The 27,740-nt window shown below is 45.1% G+C and overlaps 1 protein-coding gene across 1 annotated transcript in view; it reads right to left on the reverse strand.

The window, feature by feature from the left end:
• Positions 1-27,740, reverse strand: part of DNAAF5 (dynein axonemal assembly factor 5) — a 629,742-nt gene that overhangs the window by 513,574 nt on the left and 88,428 nt on the right. Inside the window, exon 3 of the mRNA XM_069647233.1 lies at positions 18,290-18,414. Coding sequence (XP_069503334.1) covers positions 18,290-18,414 — 125 coding nt within the window. The remainder of the gene's footprint in view (positions 1-18,289; positions 18,415-27,740) is intronic.

A 27,740-nucleotide genomic window follows, 5' to 3' on the forward strand; every position in this document is an offset into this window, starting at 1 on the left:
CTGAAGTTTATCGAGAATCCCAGTTTCTGTAAGAGGGACAACGTGGCCCCCAGACTGTTCCGTGTTTGTTCCGTGGACGAACCTCTGACCAGCCAGTCGTCTAGATAGGGATAGACGCGGTGACCTTCCTTTATTAAATGGGCCGCTATAGGGGCCAGACACTTGGTGAACGTCCTGGGGGAGGACTTGAGACCGAACGGTAGGACCTTGAACTGGAAATGCTTTCGTCCGACAACGAACCTTAAATATCTCCTGTGTCGTGGACGTATTGGGATGTGAAAATAAGCGTCTTGAAGGTCCAGCGACGACAGGTAATCCTTGGGTTGCACCGACCTGATAACCTCCTGGAGCTTTAGCATTTTGAATTTTAAGCTCTTTAGCCATTTGTTGAGTACCCTCAGGTCGAGAATGGGCCTCCATTTTCCATTTGGCTTCTTGACAACGAAGAACCGGGAATAGACTCCCTTTCCTTCCTGTGCCACAGGAACCTTTTCTACCGCTCCATTTTTTAGCATAAGCTCCACCTCTTGTCGTAGGACCCGAAGGTGGGGCTGGGCCGAAAACACCGGCGGAAGACGTGGAGGTTTGTCTTTGAATTGTAGCGCATGACCCATGCGAATCGTGTCCAGGACCCATCGATCTGTGGTGATGCATTTCCATTGGTCGATATGATGAGAGACTCGGCCCCCCAGGACGTTCCGAAGGCAGTCATTGGTTGCCGGTTTGCTTGCCCTTCGTCGAAGAGGAACCCGAGCCACGTCTTCTGGAGGCTTGATAATCTCTACCTCTTCGTGCCGACTGGGATGCACGTCTGAAACCTTGTGAAGAGTACGAAGACATGTTAAATCCACGGTCCCTAGAGGCTCCAAAGCGGGAGTTTCCAGAAGCACCCCTGAAAGGGCGAAAGGAGCGAAAATTTCTACCTGTCTGGAGGGCTCCCAGAGTCCTAGCAGTATCCGTGTCTTCCTTCATCCCCTTCAAGGCTTCATCTACCTTTTCTCCGAACAGATGTTCTCCTTCACATGACATGTCAAGGACTTTGTATTGGACTTCGGGACGGAAAGTAGTACATTTGAGCCACGCTTGTCGACGAAGTACTACGCCATGATTGATCTGTTTGAAACCAGACTCTGCTAGATCAACTGCAATATTAATTGCATGGTTCGAAGCCTCCTCGCCATCTCGTACAAGTAACATTGCTGCTTTTCGGTGTTCTTCTGGCAGATGTTCTAGGATAGGGGCTAGTTTGTGCCACATTTCTCTATCGTATCTTGATACGATAGCCAAAGAATTGGCTGCCCTTACCGTCGTCGCGCCAACTGAGAGCACCTTTTTTCCAAAGGCGTCCTGCCTTCTGGCCTCGCTTTCTGGTGGGGTCGAACATTTTTGCTGTACTCTAGCCTTCCTAGCCGCTGCCGCCGACACCACGGAGTCTGACAGAGGTTGTGCCATTAGACATTTTGGAGTGGACTCCGGAGCTTTAAACTTTTTCTCAATACGCCCCTTGATAGCCGGCTCCGAAAACGGATGGCGCATCGTCTTGAGGCCTTCTTGCCACACGTGGTCCAGAATTGGGATGGCAAAAACCGATTTCCTCCTTTGACCCATATGATCAAAGAGAAAACAGTCTTTCTTTTGTTCCTCAGGAATCAAGCCGAACTCGGAACACGCCTTTCCCATCATGGCGTGGAAGGCTCCCACATCATCCGGAGGAGACGGTTGTGCCTGGCTTCTCGTAGACTCTACCTCCACATCCTAATTCCATGTTGGGTCTCTCGACGGCGACAGGGAAATGTCTGACCCTGAGTCACCCTGGATAGAGTCAGACTCCGATAGCTCACCCTCCTCCTGCGCTCGAGGACGATCCTTCACCACCTGGGAGGCAGATGGGCTTTTGGTCGTCGAGCGGGCTGTTTGAGCTTGTTCGTCGACGGAAGGTACAGGAAATAGCGACGATGAGGTCCCAGGTTGAGGGATCTGCGTATCCAGACGCTGTAGGAGCTTCTGCAGCGTATTCAGTACATCCACAGACAAGACCGTCTGGGGGGTCAGCAACGTCGAGGATAGAGGGACCATACCCCCACTCGCCGTCGTCGAAGTGGAAGGCCGTAAGCCCAAATCCGACGGCTGTAAAACCATGCCACATTCCCCTTCCGCCGACAGCGCCGACAAGGCCGTGTCCGGCTGCAGTAAGACTTCAGGGGGGATCGGGTCGTAGACCTCTGGTTGCCAAGCCATAGACTGAGTCGCCGTCGACGAAGGAATCCCCACCGCTGCAGCCTGAACAGTAATAGGCATCGTCAACGACACCGGTGTCGACGAGCAAGTAGCCAGCTCCGAGACTTTAGACTTGGAAGCCGATTTCGATGCCGATTTCCCGGCTGAAGAATCCCGACTCATGGAAGACCTATGACGGTCCCCTGAGGAGGATTTTGACGTCGCTTGCCTCACCGTCTTAGATAATGAGGAGGAGGAGGAGGACTTTGTGTGATGAGGAAGACCCAGCATGCTTCCCCGTATGCTTGTCATCAGGGAGGTTGTCGACCGGCCGTACCTTCTTCGAGGGAGGTTCCGACTTGCTCCTGGAGGCCGTTGAGCCAACTTCTGATGCCGGGTAGGCACCCGCTCCATCGTTAAGCCAGTCGACCCACCTTCTTTTTCTGTCTTTAAGGGTTTTTTGGGAGAAACCCTGGCATATCTCACATGTATCCGCCGTGTGGTGCGGGTGGAGACAGTAGATACAATCCATGTGGGCATCACCTTCATAGACTTGTTTGAGTCCACATGTCGCACAAGGGCGAAATAACGCTTTTCCGGACATAATTCTCCAGAATATAACGTCGCCGAAGCGAAAGAAAAAACAACCTAATTTCTACTAGTAGTAACCACGAGGATCCCACTACTTTGAAAGACGGTTGAAATCTGAGGGAGCGCGGGGGCGGGTCCTGTATTTATATCATGGCGTCCTGACGGCGCGGGCACGCATGATACAAAACGAGGTGGATAGGACGCATAAGCGTCAAAAAAGTTTTCCTACGGGAAAGGGTCTATATAATGTACCGGGGATTCCCAGCCTGACGACGGGGAATATTCTAAGCATGTGAATCCATGAAAGATCCAATGCTGGAGAAAGGAGAGTGATCAAGGGAAAAATGATTAACAGTGGGTTGGTCAACTCGAGACGATGAACGTCGAGTTTAATGGGGATAATTGACTCAAGACGATAAGATCGTTGAGTAATTTAAGAAGGTTGACTTGAGACGATGAGCGTCAAGTAACGAACCCTGTGAGAAGCAGATCTTTACAGTGGGATAGGCCCAGTTTTCCTGAGTTTTAAAGAACATCAGCAGGATTCCATTCCCTACAGCCCCATTACGGGTGACATAGAAGACAAATTTGTTTTCAAGAACAGTTTAAAAAGAGGTAAGATCACACTCAACCAGAGAATTTTTTTAGGGGTATGAAGAAGTTCAGTCTTGAAATATAGACCAATATATGTGACCGGTCCAGTACGTCTGTTTGTTCGTTTTATGCGAGTATGTAAATAGTGAAAAATCAATGGAGACATTGATAGATAAGAAAATTAGAGCACGAGAAAGTGAATTACGTTTTATTTATGATATTGTATTGATGGTGCTTAATGGTGACAGAGGAAGAAGAGAAAATGTGACGTAGAAAGGATTGGAGCATGCAACGATTGGTGCAAGCTCATTCGTTGTTTTTGGAAAACGCATTCTTTTTTATGAAATTGCAAAGTGTACCGGTGAGTATTGACCGTCAAGGATGACGAGTCAACATGCATGTTAGGCAGAAACCTGTGCAGTTCCCTCTGGGACCACTGCAAAAGATTTAGGACTACAGGTGTTTGGCAGTAAACCCACTTGGTAGCAGCCTGTACCACACAGATTCACTTGGTAGCTGTGGCTGAGCAGTCAGACTTCCCTCTAGAAGAGTTAGGCAGTACACAGAGTATTCACAATAGGTCAAAAGAACACAATAGAACAAGTAAACACTGACCAGAGCTTGGTGTAAAAAAGATATAATTATTTATTTAAAACCACATCTAGAAAAACACACAGGCACTAATAGTAAGCAATCCAAAAACACGGTCACTAAAAGATATACACTCCCTTAAAAGAATATTAGACAAGTCTTAAGTAAAGCCCCACTTATTTTCAGACAGTGGTGAGCGCTTAACGTAGATGGCACTCTAATAATTTGTTTTAAAAAAAGGGACAGAAAAGCAGAGAATAAATTGAAACAGATCCCAACACTTTTTCAGAAACACAACAAGAGGGGAGAGCAAAGTAACACCGTGAATTTAGAGTCAGTAGGCCGGATCCGCTTTAAGAGAATCAAAACGAAATGTGTCCAAGGTCACACGGTTGCAGTGCACAAAAGTTTTGTAACGGTTCAAAAAGGAGTTGGACCAATGAAACGGACCAGTTAGAGGGTCAAGGCGGCCAGCCCAGTCCAGAAGGTTAAGGGGTTATTATTACCTTGTTGCAATCTTTAGAAAGGGAGGCCTGGCGGACACGGTACCTTAAAGTGGTGAGAATACTCCAGCGGGGCAGTTGTTCCTGGCAGCGGATGCAAGTCGGTGCTTCGTCCGGGGGAAGAGAAGATCTCGTCGGTGAGGAAGACAGGAGTCCGTTGCACTGCCAGGGAAGAAACGAGCCGCGGAGTTTCTCAGGTAAAAGGAGCATACCCGGTCCGTTGATTCGCGGTCCAGTGGTAAGTGGCTATCCGGTTGCCGGGGTGCTTGGCACGGGCAATTCGACCACAAGCCGGTCTGGGGTGCGAAGAGAAGAAGGTAAACTGGTTGTGCCCACCAGTCAGGGGAAGAAGCCTCTCCGGCCGGGAGATCTCTGTCGTCGGGAAGTGGTGAGTCGGTTCCGCAGGGCTCCACCGGTGGTGTCATCGTGGTAGGTCGGCTCACCTTCTCCTTCGTCGGATTCTCAGGTCCTGTGGCGACTTCTGAAGTTTCAGTCCCCAAAGCCCTGCTTTTATGCAGCATACCCCCATTCACTCAGCCTAGCTGTCAATCAAACATGCTAAGTGGTGAGCTGGCCGGCTCACCACTTGGGCCAATCACACAAGAGTGCGACTTGAGTTACCAAGGTAACTCAGTCCAGGGTGCCTAAACCCCCTCCCACACTCCCTGTGGTACCCAGGCAGAGTGGCACCACCTTTGGAGGCTTCTGTGGAGAAGCCCGCCAAAAAGTGGAACAAAGGGCTCGACTTGGGTTGGAGTCACAGAAGAGAACACAAACGCCATTTTAGAATCGAGTCCAGGCAAAAAATGCCAACCGGCGAATTAATATTAATTAAATAAACCAGCGGTATGTTCGAGGCTATGAGAATTTAATAATTAAAGTTGGTAACCTCGAACAATGGGAAAATCCCATAGGGATATATTCGCGGTCAGCCAAAACTCGAACAGGGGGGACGGAGACGTGACCCCTCGATTAACAGACCCCGGGGCAATCGAATTGCCCCGACCAGTATGTCCACAATATGATGGTTTGTACCGGTTTTTGTTAATAATTTGGAACTAGTAAAGCCAATGGTGACTTTACATGCCCTGAGAGACAGTAGTCAGTCCCAGGGTATGGAGTCTATGGTGGGGTGTCACTACGACACCCCTGTGTCACTGCACGGAGGGTGCTGTGTAACACACATAGTAAAAACACCTATGGAGTAAAGGACCCCATAACCCATAAAACAAATTAACAGTCAAAGGAACACCATAAATCATGTCCAAGAGTGGGATAAAAAGAGTCTCACTCTTGGCAGGAGAAAAAAAACAAACTCCAGAAATCCAGCAAAGCTGCTGGGGGACTCACTAGGTTAGGAAATTCAGCCTCAAGAGAGAATTCTCCCTAACAATGCACATTACTGCAACCATACACTCAAGTTTAAATAGTGTAGTGCAGAAGGAGTAAAGAGACCACAGACAGAATGATCATGCTGTGAGCATAAGAGGGATAAAAAAAAAATGTTTGCAGCACATGACGACATAGCTGAATGCTGCATATACAGGACAAAGTTAGATAAGCGACTAGCGAGCTTAGAACTCTGGGAAGAATAACGAGGAGAAGAGAGAAGAGCTGCCTCCTGTGGATAGAATACATAACGCATGCAAAGAGTGGGGCGAAGAGCCTTCTGCTCCACCCGCCACGCCTGACGTAAAACGGCGATAGTAAGAAAGATGAAGGGCTATGCCCATTGAGAAGGCTTAAGGTAGCAACAAGGTATAGGTTACCTGGCACATAAGTCGCCTGCGTAAAGCGGGGAAGAGAGAACAAAGTTCCTTAAAAAGAATGATAGGACACGAGATGAGAAATAAAAGAGATAAAAGAAAACGAAGGATAAGGACTGATAGGTCAGTGCCCATACAGGATGAAGGAGGGGAGGTCAGATTGTGCTCAAACACTCGACGACAAGAATATTTAAGGAAGGGAGACAAAGGGAAGGATACAAATGATCACTTTAAAAGGTACGCAGTTGTGCGATAGAAGGGGAGGGTTATACAGATTTGAGCCCAGAGAGCAGTCTGTAGACAGACTGACTCTGAAGGAAAACGAAGAGGAGACAAGTCGCACAAATTAAATATAGGTTAAGTTAGGCGAAGATATGGAAGCCTTCTGTTAGGAAGAGGGAGAAAATAGAGCAGGTTCTGAAGGTGTTTTGTTGGGAAAACAAGGAAATTAGGTGATGAGTCCAGGCGTCCCCATCTCTCGGGTGTCAAAGATTTTTGACGCGGCTGGATCAATCTAAGAAGGGCAACCCTATGGTCAGAGGGGGGACGACAAGCCTGCATGCAGATTCACAGCAGGAATGGAAATGGGTTTGCTCAGGGCCAGACAGTGCAGCAAAAGCGAGCGCAGAGGATGCTACAAGGATTTAGAAAAAACAGATGGCACTGACATCGCTATAAAAAAAGGTAGCCACGGCAGTCACCCATGCAGATGCAGCAGAGCATAAGTACAGGACATTTAATGATTCTCAGAATAAAAGGGGGGTGTCACCGTTGACTTTGGAGATAAAAATACTTAAGACTTTATAGGAGTTGTAAGAAGAGTTCCATTTACTGAAGAATTGCCAGCCACTATAGGAGAGGGTGACATGTCTGTGCCACGGGTATAGTCAAGATAGACACTTATTAGTATCATAGATTGAGATTTAGTAACAGAAATGTTTAACAATGATTTTTTTTCACTAAATAGAGTATGGTGTGTTTTTTATATTAGGAATATATTGGTTCAAGCATGAGTGAGTTTACTATGGTATGTATGGGATGAGTGGGCACGCACACGAGGAATTTTTTTATTTTTTTAAACTGGACGTTTTTTCACTTTGAAGTACGCACTTTAACGGGTAAGGTTGGGAGAATACTTGAGTTTTGCATTAAGATAAAGGGTATTTATGATTAAGAGAGAAGGTCGAGCCTTTTTTCCTTTTAAGGTTAACACACGCTGCTATAGTATAAAAAGGATTAGTCATGCGGGATAGAAGTTGACTGAAATGACAGTCAATGGGGCGTGATGATTGCCATTAGGACGGGTGACAGATTGATTTAAGTTATTAATAGGGAGTTGTTTAAAAGATTATGAAAAGGATGGCAAAGCAATCTTGAGATAAGTATTGTTTAAATGGGAGGGAGCAGGTAAGCATGAGTCTCTTTGGGCAAATTATGTTTATAGGAGAGCATCTGGAATATTTTGATTGAGACATTATGGAGAATGTCCGTTTTTATGGACAAAGACTTGAGTAAAACTGAGGAGAATAAAATAAGGGCTTTGATGAGTGAAAGAAGGAACATTGAATAAGACTTGAGTTCAAGGATGATTAAACTATATTGAGGAATGTCCTTTTTGCCATATGCAAATTGAACTGATATGATAAAGAAAATGTGCACATGCAGAAACTCATATTAGGGTGGGCCTTGTGTGCATCACAGGGGGATTTCTTTTGGACCCAGTTAGGAGGGGTTACTCCCCTTGCGACCAAGGATGACAGCCGTCGAGTATGCCATTATGAGGGCTGACAGTATGGTGATAAGATGATTTTATGATGTAATGTATTGAACGTGTAGTGGGTTTTTCTGTTTAGAAAGATCTGAGGGTATGTTGGTGACTCTAAGGGCTACTGCCTATGAGGGGGTTATGTTATAACTGGGGATCAAACAGTCAGACATAGAAAAGAGAATTCTGCCATGGGTGCAGCGGAAAACATGGGCAGAAACTGAGCAGGCTCATGCTTGTTTGTATTTTGAGAAATTTTATGATGAACCCGCAAAGGTAAAGGAAGAGATATTGGCAATGGGGAGATTCTCTTTATTGCCGGTTCTTTGAGAATCCAACAGGGTAATAGACGTAGAGATACAGGTGCCGCTGCGGTAAAGCACACGACGAATGAAGAGGGTTTGAAGTATTGACATGTGTATGACTATCGTCTCACTTTTCGGCACGGGCTGCTGAATTAGTGGCGCTGATTGTTGCGCTAGGATAAATGGTGCAGACCAGGAAGTAATGGTGTACAGTGACTCTGCCTATTTGACATTGACAGTGCACACAGAACTAGCACGTTGGAAAAGGAGGGGTGGCCTCCGAGCGGGCAGCACTCCAGTGCAACACGCAGCTTTAGTGAATAGACCCACAGGAGCGAGCACTACGACTCCCAGTAGCCATTGTAGTAGGATGAAATGTGTAGCTTATGCTGAAAGGAGCAGATTTTATTTCATGTTTAGTATTATAGAGTAAAAATAAAGAAGTGAATGGTATGAAAGGGAGTTTTGTTATGATTGTATGGACAAGATGGATATGAATGAAAGAGTGGTAATGATATATGAATATATTAGAAACTTGTTATGTTAGAAATGTGAAGATTTAGTCAGTAGAAAGTTAGAAGGAGAAGCGCCAAGATGAAAAGGATTGGTGAATGCGGAAAGGGTGTTTTTAAGCCTTCTCCGAAGCATTGTGGCAACGAGACAGCACTGGTACACCGGTGATGTCTGGAGCCTTATTAAGGGTGGTGATAGGATAGCTACACTGCCTTGTGCACGTCAAATAGAAAAGAACCACGCCGCAACAAGTGCGATGAATGGTTTGGATAAAGTAGAACACGTTGCATTTTGTAAAGTAAAGTGCACTGTACGTTAAAAAGTTTACTGCTGGGCACATGTTGCGCACGGTTAGGAGAATTATTTTTTTAAATAATAGGGAACCTTTTTTAGTATCCATGCCGAAATTGCAAAAGCGATAGATAAAACTTAATAGAAGTATGTCTTTTCTCAGGGTGGACTGAAGATGGATCGTGTATACACGCCCAGATGCCCCTTGTGTGGTGAAATCAGAGGTTCACACAGTCTTCGTAGATAAGAATTATGTAAAGTAGTAAAGCAAGATAATGGCCCTTATTTTTCATTTAATGAAGCCTTTGAATGGATAAACTTGTTGTTCAGTATACAACAAAGTTTCATTGGCATGTCACACGCAGACAGACTGAGTTAGAGACTCGACAGCCTGCTTAAGGAGAGAGTAGCCAAATAGGAATTGATTATGAAAGAAAGGATGGGTTTCATCGTCTATCACTGGCAGTGTAGGAAGATAAGGAATTGGCCAGGGGTGGTCCACCATCCTATCTCGTAGGGAGAGAGTTACAGGGAGACGGATGAGGACGTCCCTCACCCCTCCATCTAGACTTAGAAGCGATGCCCAAGCAGCAATAGAATTGTTAGGAAATGTGCTACGCATGTTCCTTACGTGTATAACTCCAAGTATCTTTGTCATTTCAGATGAGCTCCAAAGACAGGGTTGTGGGGCAGCACAGAACACAGAAGGACATGTTACAACAACCGGAATTAAAGGACTTTTTCTTCCCAAGTTTTTCACCAGACATCAGATCATGAACTTTGCAAAACCTCACTAAGAAGAGGAGCAAGCTTCACTTCAAGTAGCCGTCCATTAGGGAGGGATGTGACTTCGCTGGCAGCCGAGGTGCAAGACAAATTAACAGGGCTAGTCTTGTGTAAAGACCTAAAGACATCCATTGAATAATCCCCTTTACCCCCAGCGAAAGCAACGATCAGAAGCAAGCATCAGGGAAGAACCTCAGTATGTGCAGACTAGATGTGTGATGAGGAAGAAGGACGCAGAAGCAGTCAAGTAAAGACCAGGGGCCGCATTACAAGTTTGCCAGTCCAGTAACAACAGTGCATGTAAGCTACCGGCACTGTGGTTACCGGACCGGCAAACTACTAGATCCGTGAGCGGGTGCCTTTCAGCCCGCCAGGTCTGACCTGGCCGGCGGACCGGCACCCGCTCGCAGAACTCGCCGGATGCACCAGCACCATTCATTCACCAGTCCAATGGGACTCAATGGGAATGGGGAGTAATTATTACCGGCAATGGGGATTTACCGGGTCCACCGAGGCCATAATGCCCCGGTAAGTCCCCATTGCTGGGTGCCAGTAAATTCATGACTCCAGTGGCAGCTGTGCCGGTATTTACGGGTACGGCTACCGCCAGGGTGAGAATGAGGCTCAATGAGTTCATTGGACTGTGGCTTGTTTCGAGACACTTTTTTAGTCACTGAAAAATAAGAGTTAAGGGAAGTTATAGGATCTTGAGCCACAGGAGCTTGTTGACATTGGACTAAGACATGCTTCTCAATCTCGAAGGCAAGGAGGCCAGGTATGGAGTTCTTGTTTCGATAATTGGAAAAGGGAGCAGTATCCGGATTCGTTTTTCACTGAAATTCTCTTTGGAGGTGCCTAAGGTGGTGCCCAATGAAAACATTGTAGGGAACATTCGAGCAAGGTTTTCTGTTCACTTTGTGCGCTCATCTTTGGCTAATGAAGAGAAGAACTTTGGAGATCAAAAAATATTCCTGCAGAGTCCTGAGAATGGTCAAGAATGAGAAATAGCTGCAGCAGTATTTGAACAAAATCTGAGGCTTCCTGGGTTAGTGCGGAAACGCAAATGCCCCTGCCACCAGATAAAGCGCTTATACTGACTATTCAATTATTTCACTTTATTATTGAGAAATTTCCATATGCTGTTGGAAAACAGACCGACTTCAGAACATTCTTGAGACCCGAGAAACAATGCAGTACTGTTGCGATTCTTGAGAGACTTTATAATCAAAGTGAATGTGTATTCTGAGATACCAAGGAGTATTGAATGAAAACTGTCGAGGGAGAAAAGGCAATAGTCTGCTGATGTAGGAACTTTGTTTCCTGCTGAAAAAGATCTTCATGTTGTCTGATATTAGTCTCAAGGTGTTCATTGGGAACTGGTGTACGTCATTGAAATAATCCAGCCAGCTGAAGCTGTTTGAGGAACCTTTTGAGCCGAGTCAACAGATTCCGGGTCGTGTTGCATGATGTTGCCCCAGTAAAAGTGTTTTCCTCCCTTAGTAGAGCAAAATGGGCAGCCTCAGAACCGACTTTATCATGGAGGATCATGAGAGACGTCCATGATGTGTGAAAAGTTGTTGTCTTTCATATGTGTGTGTCATCTACATAGGTGATTTATTCATAGCGGTACTGCTGTCACTTGCGATACGAACTGCATACTATGTCGAGACGAATGAAGTAAAAACTCTGGTGTATCTTCCTGCAAGAGAGAAAGAGGATACAAATGTGGCAACTACTAGGCAGCAGAAACCTCATGTGATTGTTCCCACTTTAAAAAGGTACCCACAAGAGTACCTGATCCCGAGATAATTGAACCTAGGTTACCCTTTGTAGAGAGGTCATTTATGGAAGTGTTTGCAGACCTTTTGTGACCATCATTTGCTGCTGCTGGACAAAAAAGCAGGATAGGGAAAGGCTTTATGTGTTATGCTCACCTGGACCCCACAGGGGTGTCGATCGGACCCAGACAGCTGCGGTCTCCGTCAACGTGATGCGTAGTGCAGAGACGACTGTCTGGACTGGGCCGCTTAGTCTTGTCTGCTGGACCCGAAGGAGTATTTTCCTGCAAGTGGAGACAGGGATTAGCCACCTGTGGGTTTTAGTGATGGCCTCCCAACTGTTCTCGCTACTAATCACCTCCGATATCCCCTTAGTAACCTCACCTTATGTTTGTAAAAGATGAGCTCTCCATCCTGCGTGTCTTGCAGGGGCGCGTAGATACCAGTTACTTCACTGGTTTGAAGGCGTTGGGAGAGTTCCGGTAAGCATTGACTCTGAAGTCCCAGGCGAGATTGGTAAGTATCAAGTTCAAAGAGTTCAATGTGCCCGATGTTCACTCTTGTCCCCTTCCTTCCTTAAGTTGCAACTGAGTTTGTGAGAAGAAGGTCTAGTAGCTGCTGCTGGCGTTCAGGTAAGAGTCTGTGTTACCCAACGCTGTCCGGTAACTATTGCATGCGTTAACGTGTTGTTTTTCTCCCTCTTTACAGATGCGGCATATGAAGATATGGAGAATACCACCGCCGGTGGTAAATCAGGTAAGTCTATGGTGGTAAGAGGTATTTGTTGATTCCCTTGGCTCACCTTGTTATTCTTGTGCCCCTAGGTGCCGGAGTACGGCGAAGAAATGATAGAGACAGTGCCGGATCGAAAGATGCTGTGAGAACTGGCGAGTATGGCGCTGTGCTGGAGCTGACGAAGCGACGCGTGCAGGACTGATGTACTTTCCAGGTCGGGATATGAAATGGATCCGGAATCAGGTGAGGAATTTGAAATAAGTTAGTTTTCTAACCTTGTCCTTTTCTTCCTCTCTATTCTAGGAGCTCCGGATTCGAGGCGGGCGTGGCAGAAGACTGGATGCTGGCTTTAGGCACGCGGGCGTCGCAGAAGACTGGATGCTGGCTGCAGGCACGGTGAGAGTGACGCTGCTGGATGCAGAATAACACGAAGCATGTGCTGCTGTTCGGGCGTGGTTTAAATAGCCTCCAAAGTAGTCCCAGGAAAGAAGTTCCCCAGGACCACACCCGAGCAAAAAATAGTCCCTGTAGTAAAATAGTCCCATCCAGGCCTCACGTTGGCTTGGATTTATTTTCAGCATGGTCTGCATGAGGTAAGTAATGTCTATGAGCCTGGCGCCTATGGCATCAGGACTGATTTTTATTATGAGCCTGGTGCCTACGCTAGCTGGGGCTGCTGGGGTTTTTGTAAATGTCTGGATGCCTGCTCCCGGGGCTGATGGGCTTGATCCGGATGCCCGGGGTAGGCATCATGACATTATGCACATTACCCTATACAGATAGCATATGTGAATGCACCCAGTCCACTGACACAAGCTCCATTAATTGGTCCACGAAGGAAGAGTTATACTGAAACACTTCATGGTTTGATAATAGAAGCCCATATGGAAAAAGCAAGACCAAAAAGAAATGCTAAAGAGGATGATTATGAGATGAATAACTATCTGGACAGTATAGCGCATTTGGGGAATAACATATGGTATCAGCATATGAAGGAAGTAGCAAGAAGAACATCAAAGGAAGAATGCTTTGTATGTACACTCCTGCCCTATAGTATGAGGAAGTCCAAGATCTTCATAGCTATTGAAATAAACGTTCAGACAGCTCATTGTCTGTCATACATAGCGCTGTGCAGAACAAGAGGCCAGTTCATGGGCCGAGATGCCTATCTCAAATGGGCAACTGAATGGACCGATCCAGATGAAGACGACTATGTCCAGGGTACAAAGACAAGAAATAGGGAGCATACCAAGAATCACGTGATCAGATATGAAATGCCTGGAGTAAAAGGGACTGGAATCAGATGGGAAGTAAACAAAAGACTTGAGAGTCCAGGAAAACCTGCAGAGGAAATTTGTAGATGGAAGAACAGAGGCCAGATGCAGTTTTGGGGATCAATATTATCACTGGATGGCTGAGAAGGAGTGGTTATTTGCAGAGCCTGGGTGATCATTGGTTGTTACGAGCCAGTCATTGACATTGTGCAAAATGGATGTACGCCATTATGGCTAAGACTTACTAAGCTACTGACCTTGATCGAAGATGGAGGAGGACCCTTGCAGATACTGCCTCTGGAAAAGTCAAAACTGTGTTTCAGAAACAATGGCACAAGACAGGTTGGAGAGAATCAGAACTGTGGACGAATCTTTGATGTACCAGGAATGAAAATTGTGACAGTAGTGATCACAGATCACTATTGGGCATGCAGAGCCAAGGCGTACATGAAGCTACCTGAAGACTGGGGAGGAATATGCACCTTGGTGAATGTTCATGTTCCAGCATTAGTGATTCCAAAAAGTGATTTGAACATTGACAGTTTCCCGAAACCAGACACTCATCTGAGGAAGAAGAGATCTGTGGGGCTGATAAATCGAATGAAGAGAGAACAATTTCTCAGCCAAGTCAATAGAAGCTTTTGACTCTATTCTTTATGAGCACAGACTGTTCAACCAGGCTTCGTCAGTATTCACAATGATCTTCATGCCGAGAATGTAGGTTGGAGCAAATACCAAACAGATGCAGATTACCAGATGGGAATTGCTGCAGACGATCAACACAACCATAAAGGGATTCAATGCTATCAAAGAAGAAGTGAGAGCTGTAAAACTGATGACTCTTCAGAACAAATACGTCTTGGATATGATTAAAGCTATGGATGGAGGTATTTGTGCAAAAATTGGAGAATCATGTTGCACATTCATACCTTCTCATGAAGACGAGAATGGCAACTTGACAGAGGCCATAGAAATGCTGAAAAAAACTGCATGGCCAGATGATGGAAGAAGTAGAAGACATTGCTGATGACAGCTGGATAGGAGCACTCTTTTCTTGGATTCCACAATGGATGGCAGATATGTTCAAGTTTCTTGGAGCACTGATCTTGTTGGTGTTGCTAGGATTCGGTGTGATCAAGATAATAATCTCACAATGCAGGAAGACAGCAAAGAAAGCCATAGGGATGAAGATCATGATCGATGTTGAATGAGGATGGAAGACTTAAACCTTAACAGATGAAGAAATCAGAGACTTTGTGAAGACCAGTATTCGTGCACCTGAGGGAATGAAATTCCTGTATCCAAAGGACCATAAGTAGTATGTGGGAAGATGAGATGGATCTACTGCAGTCCAAATGGACAGTTCATGCTTATGGCCTGGAACAAGGATAAGCATGTTAAGACAGCTGGATGCCTGAGGGGGGGGGGGGGGGTCAAAGATTTCTTCAGACAAGGATGTTTGGATATGAAGGAGAAAGGGCGAGTGGGCGGGGGGGGGGTGTAGAGAAGGAGCAAAGTACCCCCACCTCAACTACTTTACCCAGAATACCTATATGTTGGAAACCAGAGTATGTGACCTGTGCAGAAAAACTAAAACGACAGATGCCAAAGGAAATCCTGGAGGCAAGGTTCCCGCTGAGAAACCCATACCTGCATTCAAGACAGTATAATGGCTGTTTAAACGAAATACCAGAAGAAGCAGGACGCCTGACTGACGAAGCAGATTGATGACGTCCATAGAAGAGATGCAGAGATGAGAGAATGCGGATATTTTATAATGCATCAAGAAAGTATCAAAGATAAGCAACATCTTCGGCTCAAGATGAAGAGGCTTATGCTACAGAAATGATGAAGATATTAAGCCAGTTCACACATGTACAAACGCAAAGTAACGCAAGCAGACAAAGTTTTCATGATGCTAGCTTTAAAGTGAATAGATTGCGGTAAGCGCCAATGTATGGATACATAGGAATGAGTAAAGAATGGATGGTCCCATTACGAACTATAAGCAGAGCTGAGTTAAAGGAGAAAGGCCACTTTTTTCAGCATGGCACAATTAGAAAACAAATGGATTACTAACGAAGTTCAGAAAGGCGAGGTTGAACAAGCCAAGAAACCAAGGTCGTATTTGGCTGAGAAGGACAGAAATTAGTTACAATCTTGTGAAGGAATGAACCTCCTGTTCAGAAGCTTGGAAAGAACAAAGAAGATGTTAGAGGCTCATTGGAAAATAGTCTTGTTAATACACTGAAGGCTCAATTTTGTGGTATTCAGTCATGTGGGGAAAAGGAGTTGGGGCGAGCAGGATGGTCACACCTACGCACAAGGGCAGAGCGTGCCTCTACTCCCATGTATCTTTGAGAGCAAAAGAACACTCCCAAGGACAGGTTCAAAGGCCCTAATTGACAACCGACCACTGACGTGATGATGGATGATGTTCTAATTGGTGGGAAGCGGATGTGTAATACTAACTCACCAGCACCTGGACGCTTGGCCTTTGTGCGGCTAGCGTGGGCTGAAGGATGTTAGAAGCCAACCAATGATAGAGGATCGCATGATTGGGGATCCTATAATTTCCTAGCCAATAGGACGTTGTGTATTTAGTGACGTTCATAGTGACCTGTTTTGAGGGAAGGGCTTAGTTGCCCCACCTGATGTTAAGAAACCTATCACCTTTCTCACGCCCATTAGACGAGTATGGGTTATATACTTATATGTTCCCTTAGACCCTATCACTCTCTTCAGTAGGTTTTTGTAGTTTGCCACGTAGGATGACGTTAGTAACAGACAGGTTGTATGTCACCTATGACAGGATTTTTGTATAAAAGTGTGCTTTTTTATAAAGTTTGTTGAGACCTTGCTATGATATGTCCGTTGTACTCCCCGTTTTAGATAATTGATGGTAAAACAGTTATCCTCTCGCCAACTTCCTTTGTTGTTTCGTTTTTTTGATGTTTGAGTATACTCTGCATCCCCATTCCTCTCAAATGTATTGCTGACCCGTCTTAAAGGGCTGCAAGTTCTCCAGTTCACCCTTGTTCAGGGCAAGGGTTGAAGACGGGGTGTTGGGGCCACAGGCTTTGGTCTTTATGGGGTGGCCTATGTGAGATGTATGTGTTGCTCATATTCTTGTCTGTGGCAGTTAGAACACTGTGCATTTGGTAGCAAATGTAAGGATGTATTTTAAAGCACAGCATTTTTAAACAGTGATATTGGGTGCATAGGACGCAATCCGGATTGGGTAGCTAAGATTGCAACAATCATATATTTTAATCAGTTAATGTGTGGATGAATCCCCTTTTCAAAGTCACCTTAGTCAAAACTGATAAAGTGTCAGAAAACCATAATATAAGACATTGCACTGTGGTAACCTGTACACCTCTATTCACATGAAAACACATTTATTGATTGTGTGTTGATTTGTACAGAAGAAATGGCTATGCTGACTTGGGATGTTTTAACAATTTTAGATGAAGTCCTCAACCTTGGGAGCAAGTAGTCCGAAGAAGTGACCAAAGGCCAGATTAAGTCAGTGCTGATTTAGGGATACTTGGTGAAGTCAGGCTAACCTTCATGTGGAAAACACCACCTGCCCAAGGCCTTGTCAACCTCCTGGCAACTGTGAAACTAAGATAAGTACAGACTTCAAAAGAACCAGGTGCAGCATACTAGTAGGTGGACAGAAGTTGAATGGAAGTGAAATAACAGTCTTTCAATCATGTGGTTTACGCTGAGACAGGGCTGCAAGATAAGGTGCTCTGTAGGGAAGGCTGGAATGGTGAACTGATGCAGAGAAAAATATGGTGAAACCTTTCAAAAATGTCCACTAGCTTCAGCAGTCTTTGGCTTTTGCTCAAATATGGATTTCTACTTTGACGCAGGATTTGGTGAGTATAGCATCCAGAATCTCTTGGTTCCAATCCTTCATTAACTTCACTTGTTGCAAGCTGAACCCCAAGTAAAGGATGCAAATGTGGAAAAACAGTTCCCACAATTGTGTACTCTTAAAATATGGGCACAAATAGTATAGGATAAGCTACCAGTATGAAGAGAAATAAAACATGCATCTCTTATGCAGATACAAAAATCACCATGCTTGAAAATAATGATGAGCAGAAAAGTTATCTGGTACTATCGCACTCCAATTTGGACCTGTGACAGTCTCCTATAGTCCTGCGAGGGACAAAAGTAAAAGTTATACAACAGACTAAAAGAAGAGCACCAACAACAAATGGGGCGTACTTGCTTCCGTGACCTAGAGACCCCACAGATTTTAAACTGCATACATTTTCCTGCTCTTTCATCCTACAGCAGGAGGTTCCTAAAAGCTGTGAACGATACAGAAGACAATAAATCTAGCAATTTAAGTTGCTATTCACACCACGAACGATGTGCAGTCCAATCTCCAATTGAGGGACATTACAGTAAGAGTAGTACATCGGCATTACGTTTGTATTTCTACAATTTAATCCAATGAGACTAAAAGATGCAAGAAGCTCCCTTTAATTGCTTCTCTGGGATATCTGGCCTTACTATTCAACATGATGTGCTATTTGAATTCCTATATTTTCACCACTCACCTAATTTCTGGCATTTCATCATTGAAGCAACTCAAGAGGAGAGGAATCAGCTTGTGGAAGAACGAATATCGGTCTCTTAGCTGCAACAGCCAGTCTCCAACAACATGAGTTACAGCTTGCCGAACCTACAAAAGAAAGCAAAAAAAAGAATTTAAATGAATCCATTTATTCAACAGTACGAATAATTGATGCAAGCTGATTAAAATAAGAATATGAATATTTTAATAAATATTATACAGGAAAATATCAGTTGTATGAACTGTTTTTTGTTTTGGGGCCGGTTTAAATACTAAACTGTAACCTCAAAGATATCACTAGAAAACATACGTGACATTAAAGAAACCAAACCATCTGAATAGGTATGAAATTAAATAAGTAGTTTGCACGTTTTGATATTCACCTCATCTTACATTTAACCGCTAATTTGCTTTCATTACTTAAACCAGATTGTGATATGCAATTGTGTATTTTTGGTGATTAAAAGCGCTCACTCCCCTTTCGCTATACATGCAGTCTTACTATTTGGAAATCTCCCAACTTGAAAGCAAAGGACTGTAGACATCACAAGATGCTAAGGCATGAATAATAGGATGTATCTATTCTCAACAGATCCAATTGTTTATCCTTCCTAAGCACAATTAACTGGTCAGGAAACCACTGGGGGCACATATATGATTGCCAGAATACACCTTGGCCCTGGTGACCAGTTCTCTCTCCATGCTTATGTGTTGCCCCAGGAAGTTACAGTTCAAGACATGAAGTGCTGAAGATTTCTGACGGTCCAGTACTGTTAGGAAAACCAAAGGCAGAAATCAATTCCACCGTCCTCCTTTATGGAAAGAGTTCTTGTTGCACATAGGTCCAATCAGCGTGATAAACGTGGACTAGTGCTAGCCACAGAGAATAGTGGCACCAAAAGCGCCTCCCCCCTATACAGGAGATAATAGAGCAGAGGCCCAAAAGCTTGTCCTTGACCAGTCAGCAGCTTCACTAAGCTCAGGACTTGTTTGGGCCCCTGCTGCTGGTGGAGCCACCCATAGTTGGTGGTGGAAGCCTAGTTAGCGCTTTCCCAGATGCTGAAAAGAGCGCATAGAATGTTCAATGCACCTGTCAAGTGATACCATCCATTTGTAGAAAAGAGACAACGTGAACAGGGGAGAGGGTTTCAGGCTGGTCTTGATCACGCAGGTGCATCAAGGTCGAATGATAAAGTGGACAGGTCCTAAGAAGCGCTTCAACGGGCAGCCTAGCTGCATAGGAGCTGGCCTGTTCAGATCCCATTAGTTGAGAAAGAGTCCAAAAGCAGAGAGAAGCTGCAAGAAGGGTGGAACTGTTGGCAAGAGGATAGTGGCATTAAACCAAGTTTAAAAGAGCATAACAGATTTGGCCCCTTTTCAGCCTCTTTTGCCGACACATGAAGGGAAAACACTATGACAAGAAGGAAATCACCACAGAAAGAGCCTGGACGAGTTGAGTAGAGGAAAAGTAACAGAAGCATAGATGATGGCAGTCAAAAAGAGAGAAGGCTCGAGAGCCTGTATCCACTATACATGACAGACAGAAAACAAACTAGAATTTGTGGAAAGTAACCAGGCACAAGCAAACATTCTGTAAATACACCACAAAGACAGGATCGCCGATTTAAAACGTTAAGAAAAGGATACTAGGCTCAAGAATCAACGACATTGTGAACAAGACGAAGAGCTGCAACTTGCACTTTTTATGGGCTTCTGGAAAAAGAGGGTGAGGCATCAAAAGATATTGACAAAATGGTCATGGGCGTTGTGAACAATCAGTTTCATCACCAAGACAGGTTGGACCTAGTTTCAAACAGTGCTCATCGGGGCAGGTGAGGACATTGCTTGTGAAGAGCAGTCATTATCGAGTGTCATTACTTTGTACATAAGGGCAGGATCTTGGCAAATGCGACTGGTGAGTTGACTTGAGGGGGGGGGGCAAAGGGAGAATTTTTGTAGGATGCATATGTTCTCACTTTGATCAAAAGTAGGGCCTGCAGACCCCTTACGCACTGGTTGAAGGAAAAAGAAGCACAATATAGGTAACTATTTGCAGTTCTGCCCTTCGTTCTAATTTAGAGACAAACGCGAATTGTGATCCATCCAGATAAAATTTTAAAACCGGCATGCAGTCACTGATATTAAAAGACAACAGAGTTCAGCGTGCTGCTGTTAGGGGGGAAAATATGGGGTGGCTTGAACATGTTTAGCAGGAAAACATGTGGGGTTGAGGAAATGCAAACAAATCCACTATCTCCAACAAAGCAGAGGGATTTGCAAGACAGCAGTTGAAATGTTTTAACTCAGCCGGTTGTTGCAGTTCAAATTCAGGATTACTGAGAGAAGTGGGGATAAAGAGGGGATGAAGAGCGGAGGAAGCCTGAAGTAGCAGTATGTTTGTGGGAATATCAGAAGATTAAAGGAAGTTAGGTTCAGGGAAGTGGTTAATTGTTTTGAAGCCTGTGACTAATGCTTTGACAAGAGTGAGAAGGGTGGGTTAATGGGCTAAACGGGGGAAACTTAAATTACTCGTGTGTTAAGGACGTGGTCAATCGAATAAAGAGGGCCTTACTTTTGCCACTGTTCAGTCAGAAAACACACATTAATAGGGCAAGGTAAATGCCTTTGAAGAATAAAAATGTGGGTTTAGAGGTGTGGCTGAGCAGAGAGCCATGTGGACGTGGCTCTAGCAAACTCCAAGGGTCACACACAAAGTAAAAGCAAACATGCCTTGATTCTGGGGTCTGGAGCGAGCAGAATGCACAAGAAGCTACGAGAACCCTAAAGGCGCCAGAGGATGTCCCAGGCGCTGATAAACATTTATCAATGGAGAAGTCATGCAACATTGTGAGACCACATTGCATGGCTCAGCAGCGCCACAAGATGGCACCTGGATGTTCTTCCCATGTGTAGAGCTGTGACTGGCTCAGGTGGTATCACAGGAGGTAAAGGGATGTCATCAAGCCTCCAGGTCATTCTCGGAGTTAGAATTGCTGTTCAGTGGAAAACTTGGTGACAGACTGTCACAGCCCTGCTCTCTGGTTGAACATTGGCTGGCCACAATGATAACAAAAAACTGTCCTTGGCATTTATGGGATTGCCCTACACTTCCCAGAAGCCACCGCGCTATGCATCCGTCCAGCATTCCATAAGAATGTCGTTAGGCACCTCCACGTCTTTGAAGTCGCTCCTGCTCTGCGTATTCATAGAGCACTCATGATAAGGGATCAAGGGTAAGACTCTGACACAGTGGCATGTTAAGCGTGGGTTACAGACTTATTTATCACTAGCAAAAAGTACCCATTCTCCGAACGGGTTCTGTAGACAGACATGACAACGCCAATTAATTGTTGAAAATGATTGATCCTGTATGTCGCTGTTCCGATTTGCTTATTGCTTGCTGTTCTTTGCACTCTGAAGTAAACTGCACTGAGAATGAGCATGTGTGTCTGGCTGACAAGCCCCAGAGCAAACGCTGGGGGTGAGAGGGCAAGAGTTGGTGTGCTGCTGCATACTGAGACCTACTGTGCTCTCTCTCCCCCCCAACCCCCTGTTGCCTCACCCTTGCGTGGTGCAGTTAGTTGCGGGGCAAATGTCCCAAAAACCGTGCATGCTAGCGTTGAGGACCGGTCCTCATTGATGTTTCGCCGATTTCAGGCAATAGTCTCATATGTGAAGGTGCTGAAATACATGGAAAACGGTGTGGTGTCCAAATGTCATGTATCCAGTAATGTCCAGAGGGTCCAAACGGGTAACTATGCAACATTTGGTGCAGATTGGTAAAAACGGTGTGGAATTGAAACTGAACCCGGTTTGCCTCAGAGAGAGAAGCCAGCCCCACCTACTGGATAAATTCTACCCGGTTCAGGATTTGATAAGGGAGAATAAAACAGAACAAAAGTGTGATCTCATGTTGTTGGTGATATGCCCAGGTTCCACCCTCCCTGTAAAGTGTTAAAATGGATGTCTGACCTAGTGGGCAGAGGTTCAGAAGGCCAGCCTACTTTCACGGAACAGGATAACCTTCTGAACAAGCCAGACCAAACAAGATAGCATTGGCGGCGGTTAAGACTAGATCTCAGGGAGGGGTGAGGGTGATCGAAAGCCCACAATGAGCGCACACAGTAAACGACACCACAAATTACTCAGTCATATGTATATAAAAAAATACATATACAGTTATTAAAGGCCTTTTAAATCAAAACACAAAGTCAATCTTCAGCAGTATTAACAAAACGAACACAACACTAACTAAGAAACATATATAGAGTAACTGTTGTCCTAAAGGGGTATTATACATGTAGAAATCCACAACCTGCAACAGAAGGGGATCACATAGGGTAAATATGCTTTAGGAAGTCCTTCACAATTCAAACCCTAACTAATAGGCAGTCCAGTCCCTACGATGAGTGGAGCCTTGCGCTCAAAAGTACATTCGGTGCTGGAGCACTCGATCGTGCGGTTAAGTACAAAAGCGGTTCTCTTCAGAGGGCTGTAGTGTCTCAGGAAGGGGTGTAGGGTAGTGAAGAATGAGTGCCCACTATTCAAGGAAGGTCTCCCCAAGAGGGCAGAACAGGTCCCAGGAATTGCAAATAGCTCGGTATCACAAACTACCCCGATAACGGAGAGTGGCCCTCAGGGGACACTCATGCGTAAAAGTCTATGGATGCGCTAGGGGCCACCGGTAAGGGATGCAAGTACTTACCGACCCTCAGCACACTCGTTTGCATGTTCAAATCCTGCAGTTGTTTGGCTCTGTGTCTTTCAGGGGCTGTGTTCCGGGAATAATTCTGTGGCGGGACAGAGGCGATTTCTCTGCTCCTGGTGAAGGGATCAGGCCAGTCTCACTGCAGCTTGTCTTAGGGCACGGGGGGGGGGGGGCACAGCATCAAGGCACCCACAAAGTTCGTCACCACAGCTGGGCGACACGGACTGCGAATGCTCGGGTTCAGGCACACTCTCCTAATTTCAGAACAAGGGATGCTAGGCGTACGAAACTCAGTGGGAGAGTGCCTTATACCCTGAGCTTACAGTCTCCAAAGGCTCAATTCGAAACTCAAGACAGCAGCGGTTCCAAGGCAAAGGTCCCGTATGAGCTGGCCAGTTCACTGTCCTGTCCAGGAACACTTCCAGGCACGCTTGTTTGCAGGTTAAGCAGGAGGTGCCGTGAATAGTTAGTCCCACTATTCCAATGGGTCGAATCGCCCATGCAGGCCTTCTGTAACGATGCAAAACAGGGGCTCCGACGAGACAACAGTGTGGTCAAGGTGCCAAACCTTCCAGCGGGTCACCAGCAGTCCCACGGATCTGCTTCAGCGGTTCAGGATACTTGGCTCCTTTACTAAATTCGCTGTGAACTCAGAAGTATGACCTGGAATAGGTTTGGAGTGCCTTCCCTTATCCAGAATCTCCTTCGCGCCAAAATGAAGAGGACCCAATAAGAGATCTCTTCACATTCAGCTATTTCAAACGTGGACCAATCACGGACCACGGTGGTCCCAGTCATCCCGGGATGTGTATTGGAACTAGACAGCACCAGCCCACATCATGGGTGTACACACAGAAGGCATGCAGAAGCCAGCAAAAGCTTCGGTTTGCGGGGGGGTCTGCATGACCAAATAAGGAATTTCCCATGTCGGCTCGGCCTGGGGAAAGCAAAGGGACAAGATAGCCAAAGGACAGAACAAAGGACCTCATGGCATGGCCTTTTTGGGCACTGGCCACTGTCTAAATAAGATTTGGACAATAGAAAAGAATCAAACATGCTTTAAAAGCAACTGCTGCCACCTGCTCTGTCCTGGGCACACTTGCACATTCACAAAAAATTCCTTTGAGGGTGTCTAGGGCCTTAAAAATGACCCCAGCGCACAGAACCGTAAGGTGCATTGTGCACTGATAAAATGTTACTAACAAATAACAAAGTGAAAGATTAAGGGAAACAAAGTCTCCCAGTACTGACAGTCTGAAGGGCATGTCAGTTTCCCCCATAACAAAATGAGCAAACGCCCAGTGGATTACAGCAGAAGGCTGGGCTCCATTGGAAAAAGTGAGGCTAGGATGGTCAGCAAAAAGTTGGAGGATTCACAACTGGAGGGAACATTATCCATAAATGGAAATCTTTACTAACATAAAGTGAAGTAGTTTCATGTTTCCCTATCAACCAACTGTGCCAAATTCTTTACAGGTTTATACCTACTGTCTTCCATCCATTTCCTGTAGGTTTCATAACCACGTGAGCCCAAAGTGTGGAGTGATTCTGCAATCATCTTGGTTTCTACTGGCTGTGCAATACCATTTACTGGCAGTGAGGCCCTTTTTTGTAACTTTCCCATTGTGTTTTCTAGTCTAGTTAATCTCTCTGCCCCACCAGAAGCAGAAAACACTTCCACTTCATAACTACTTTAAACACCACTCAGGGGACCCCCTGCTACCACCTCAGTGCTCTTGTTCAATTAAGAAAATATGATCTGATCATGACGGACTCATTTAAAAGGCCACATTTAGTAATACATTTGCCCTCAGCTGCTAGGTTGGAATCAGAGGCTGAATGTGTCCTAAATTGAATATAAATTGACAGCAGGAAAGAGGACACACTTCTCAGCAAAATAATTCAGATTATTGGCAATATTAATAGGTCCCTCACACAAATATCTACCCATCAATTTACTATAGTGATTATGTACTACGCACCGGCGAAGTCCCGTAAAGTCCCGCTTTGCCCGCTGCTTTGTGCTACTTTCCTGCAACTGACGCTTGCTTTGGATCGCCGTCTACTCCACGGACCATTACGGACTCAAATAACCATAAGGTGAAGCACTTTTGAAGATTCACCTCCCAGCATCTAAGACTATATTTAGTATACTCATATTAATTCTGTGTTTACTTATTTGTAGGCTCTGTAGCTCCTCTGGGGCCGTGACTATATAAGAGGACTTGTGCGCGCGCACCAGCGAAGTCCCGTAAAGTCCCGTTTTGCCGCGGCGGCGCGAGCTAAGCGAGTTCTGGGGAAAAACCGCTAGTTTCCCTTTTCTATTTACCAATTTATTTGCTTAGAAATATTTGATCTTGGTGCTGTGCAGTGGTAGACGTGGCAAAGACTTGGTTTTACCTCTACTGGTCAAGTGTCTGTGACCTGCGCTTTCCGGAGGCATCATGAAACGAAATTTATACACCTTACGCACTGGAATGCCTCCTTTGCTCACAACGAATATGAACCTGAACTCAAGCAACATGCAAGTGAAGGCAGTTCCTAAAGGATATATGTTCATTTTACCCGGATCATGTGACTCAAAATCCAACTGTGCAGATTACTAAAGAAAATTCTCAGGTTGCTCAGCCTATAGTTATAAGTGATCAAGAGTGTTGTACGACATTGCATGTATCTCTATCCGACAGCACAGTGTTAAGAGGAGACTCGATGGCTCCAAACTCTGGAAACAGACACAGCTCATCGTCAGTGAGAAATCCTGAAGATGTAGCGGTGATTGATTTGCCTTCCTCTGACTCGGATTTCTTGTTGCAACAAACTCTTGGCAATCTGTCTTTCTCGCCAAAGTTGTATTCCAATGGAGGTTGCACAAAATCCAATTTAACATCTTCCTTTCTACTTCCAACCCTGCGTAAATGCTCTTTGGCAGAGAAGCCGCAGTTGCCACAAAATGTGTCTAAGGTAGTGAAATTAACGCTGGGAGCAATGAACCCAACTATGCAAACAATCACTACATTGTTTAATACGTTGAACACTAAATTGGATGTCCAAAGTGCCCAATTATTATCGGTTCTAGCCTGGCAGGCGAAGCAAGAAATACTTTGGGCAAAGTCTCAGTTACTTACAAATCAAATATCTATACCTGTAAAGACGACAGTCGATCAGTGCGTATCACCTATCAAACCCGCACCTATGATCGACTATGACACTCAATCTTGCACCAACATGCTGAGAGTCAAATGTCACCAATTACGGTAGATAACTCAGGCATCTTGTGCTCCCTTCCGTACTTTGGTCAAATTATTAGAGAAATTATGCCAGATAATAATCAGTGTTTAGTTGGCTCTACCAATAATGCTACTACTCAAGTGTCCTATTCAATCTTCCGTAAAAATCCTGTGATTCTGGTGAGAACGCTAAACAAAAAAAAAAGGCTGTTGTTGCTTGTAAAAAATCTAAAAATGTTAAGCAATCGGAAATAACTGAGCCCCCATGCTCCAAACCCTTTTTTGACATGCTCACCCTCCCTAAAAAGCATAGCCAGTCAACCTCTAGTGCCATTACAAAAAAGTACACTCAGTTGAACCAAATGCGAAAATTGAAGCTTAACTGTGCTAACAAAAATATCACAGCAGCCACGCCCTATGCTCCTTTAGACCTGTTGGTTCAAGTAGCCCAAGATTACAAAAACATCGGCATGCAGGAAGAACGTTCCGAGACTCAACTACCCGAGCGGGTGGTCAGTAGCCAACCGCAAAAGACTACCTTGAGAGAAACTGTTAATCGATCTTCCAAAAGCTCTAAAGAACATCTAACGCTAACTTCCCAATCCAACACATCTGATGATTATGAGCAAGATTTGCTGGCAATCCGAAGAGCTGAAATCAGAAAGGAAGTTGACGCTTATATGAGTGCATTTGTATCTCAACCGACCCTCAAAGCCCCAACACTTGATTCAGGCAAGTGCAAATCTCCTACAACCCAGGCCCTTGTGCCTAGACGCTCGGTCACTTTTAAGAGCAGCCATGAGAAGATACCGGTAGCTTCTTCCCCCACATCTCCTAGTCACAATGCAGAAATTGCCACCTTGCTAAATGCGATACGCCCTGTGCCACTAAATCCGGAGCCCTCTTTGGTCTCAGTTCCTCTCAAGCATCCTGCCTCAAAATCCATCCTGAAAACGAAAGCGAACAAAGAGAATCATGTTGCCTTAGTGCTAGGCTGTCGGCCAGCGCCGCATCCTCAATACGTACTAAATCGTCATAGCATTTTAGAGGTGTTTTCTGTTATACCACTCTTACAAGACATTGGGTCTGCAGATATAGCTCAAGTTGAGTTCTTTAATGATAACCTAGTGAGCACGGCGTGTATATGGCTGACGTCCCGAGTTATTAGGAACCTCAAATGGGAAGCCAAAGATCAACTATTAGCGCTAGGTTTCATTCTTTTATTGGGCTCTACAAATCCATCGGAGGGTCCTTACAGTTCAGATGTCTGGATTGAATCTGTCTTGAAAGAGATCAAGAACCCTATGAGTGATAGAGAAGCGAAAACAGTGACAAATGTTCCCGTCAAATGCCATTGTAATTGTGATTCCAGAAGTTAACTTCCGTACAGGGTTAATAATGAACGTTCCGTCAGTCTTGCCTCATGGAATACGTGGGGTTTCCGCCACCTACTTAATAACACGCAAGACCCCTTCATTAACTATGATGTGATTCTGTTA

This window comes from Ambystoma mexicanum, chromosome 2q, assembly GCF_040938575.1.
Source record: "Ambystoma mexicanum isolate Mex_15411 chromosome 2q, UKY_AmexF1_1, whole genome shotgun sequence".
Lineage (NCBI taxonomy): Eukaryota > Metazoa > Chordata > Amphibia > Caudata > Ambystomatidae > Ambystoma > Ambystoma mexicanum.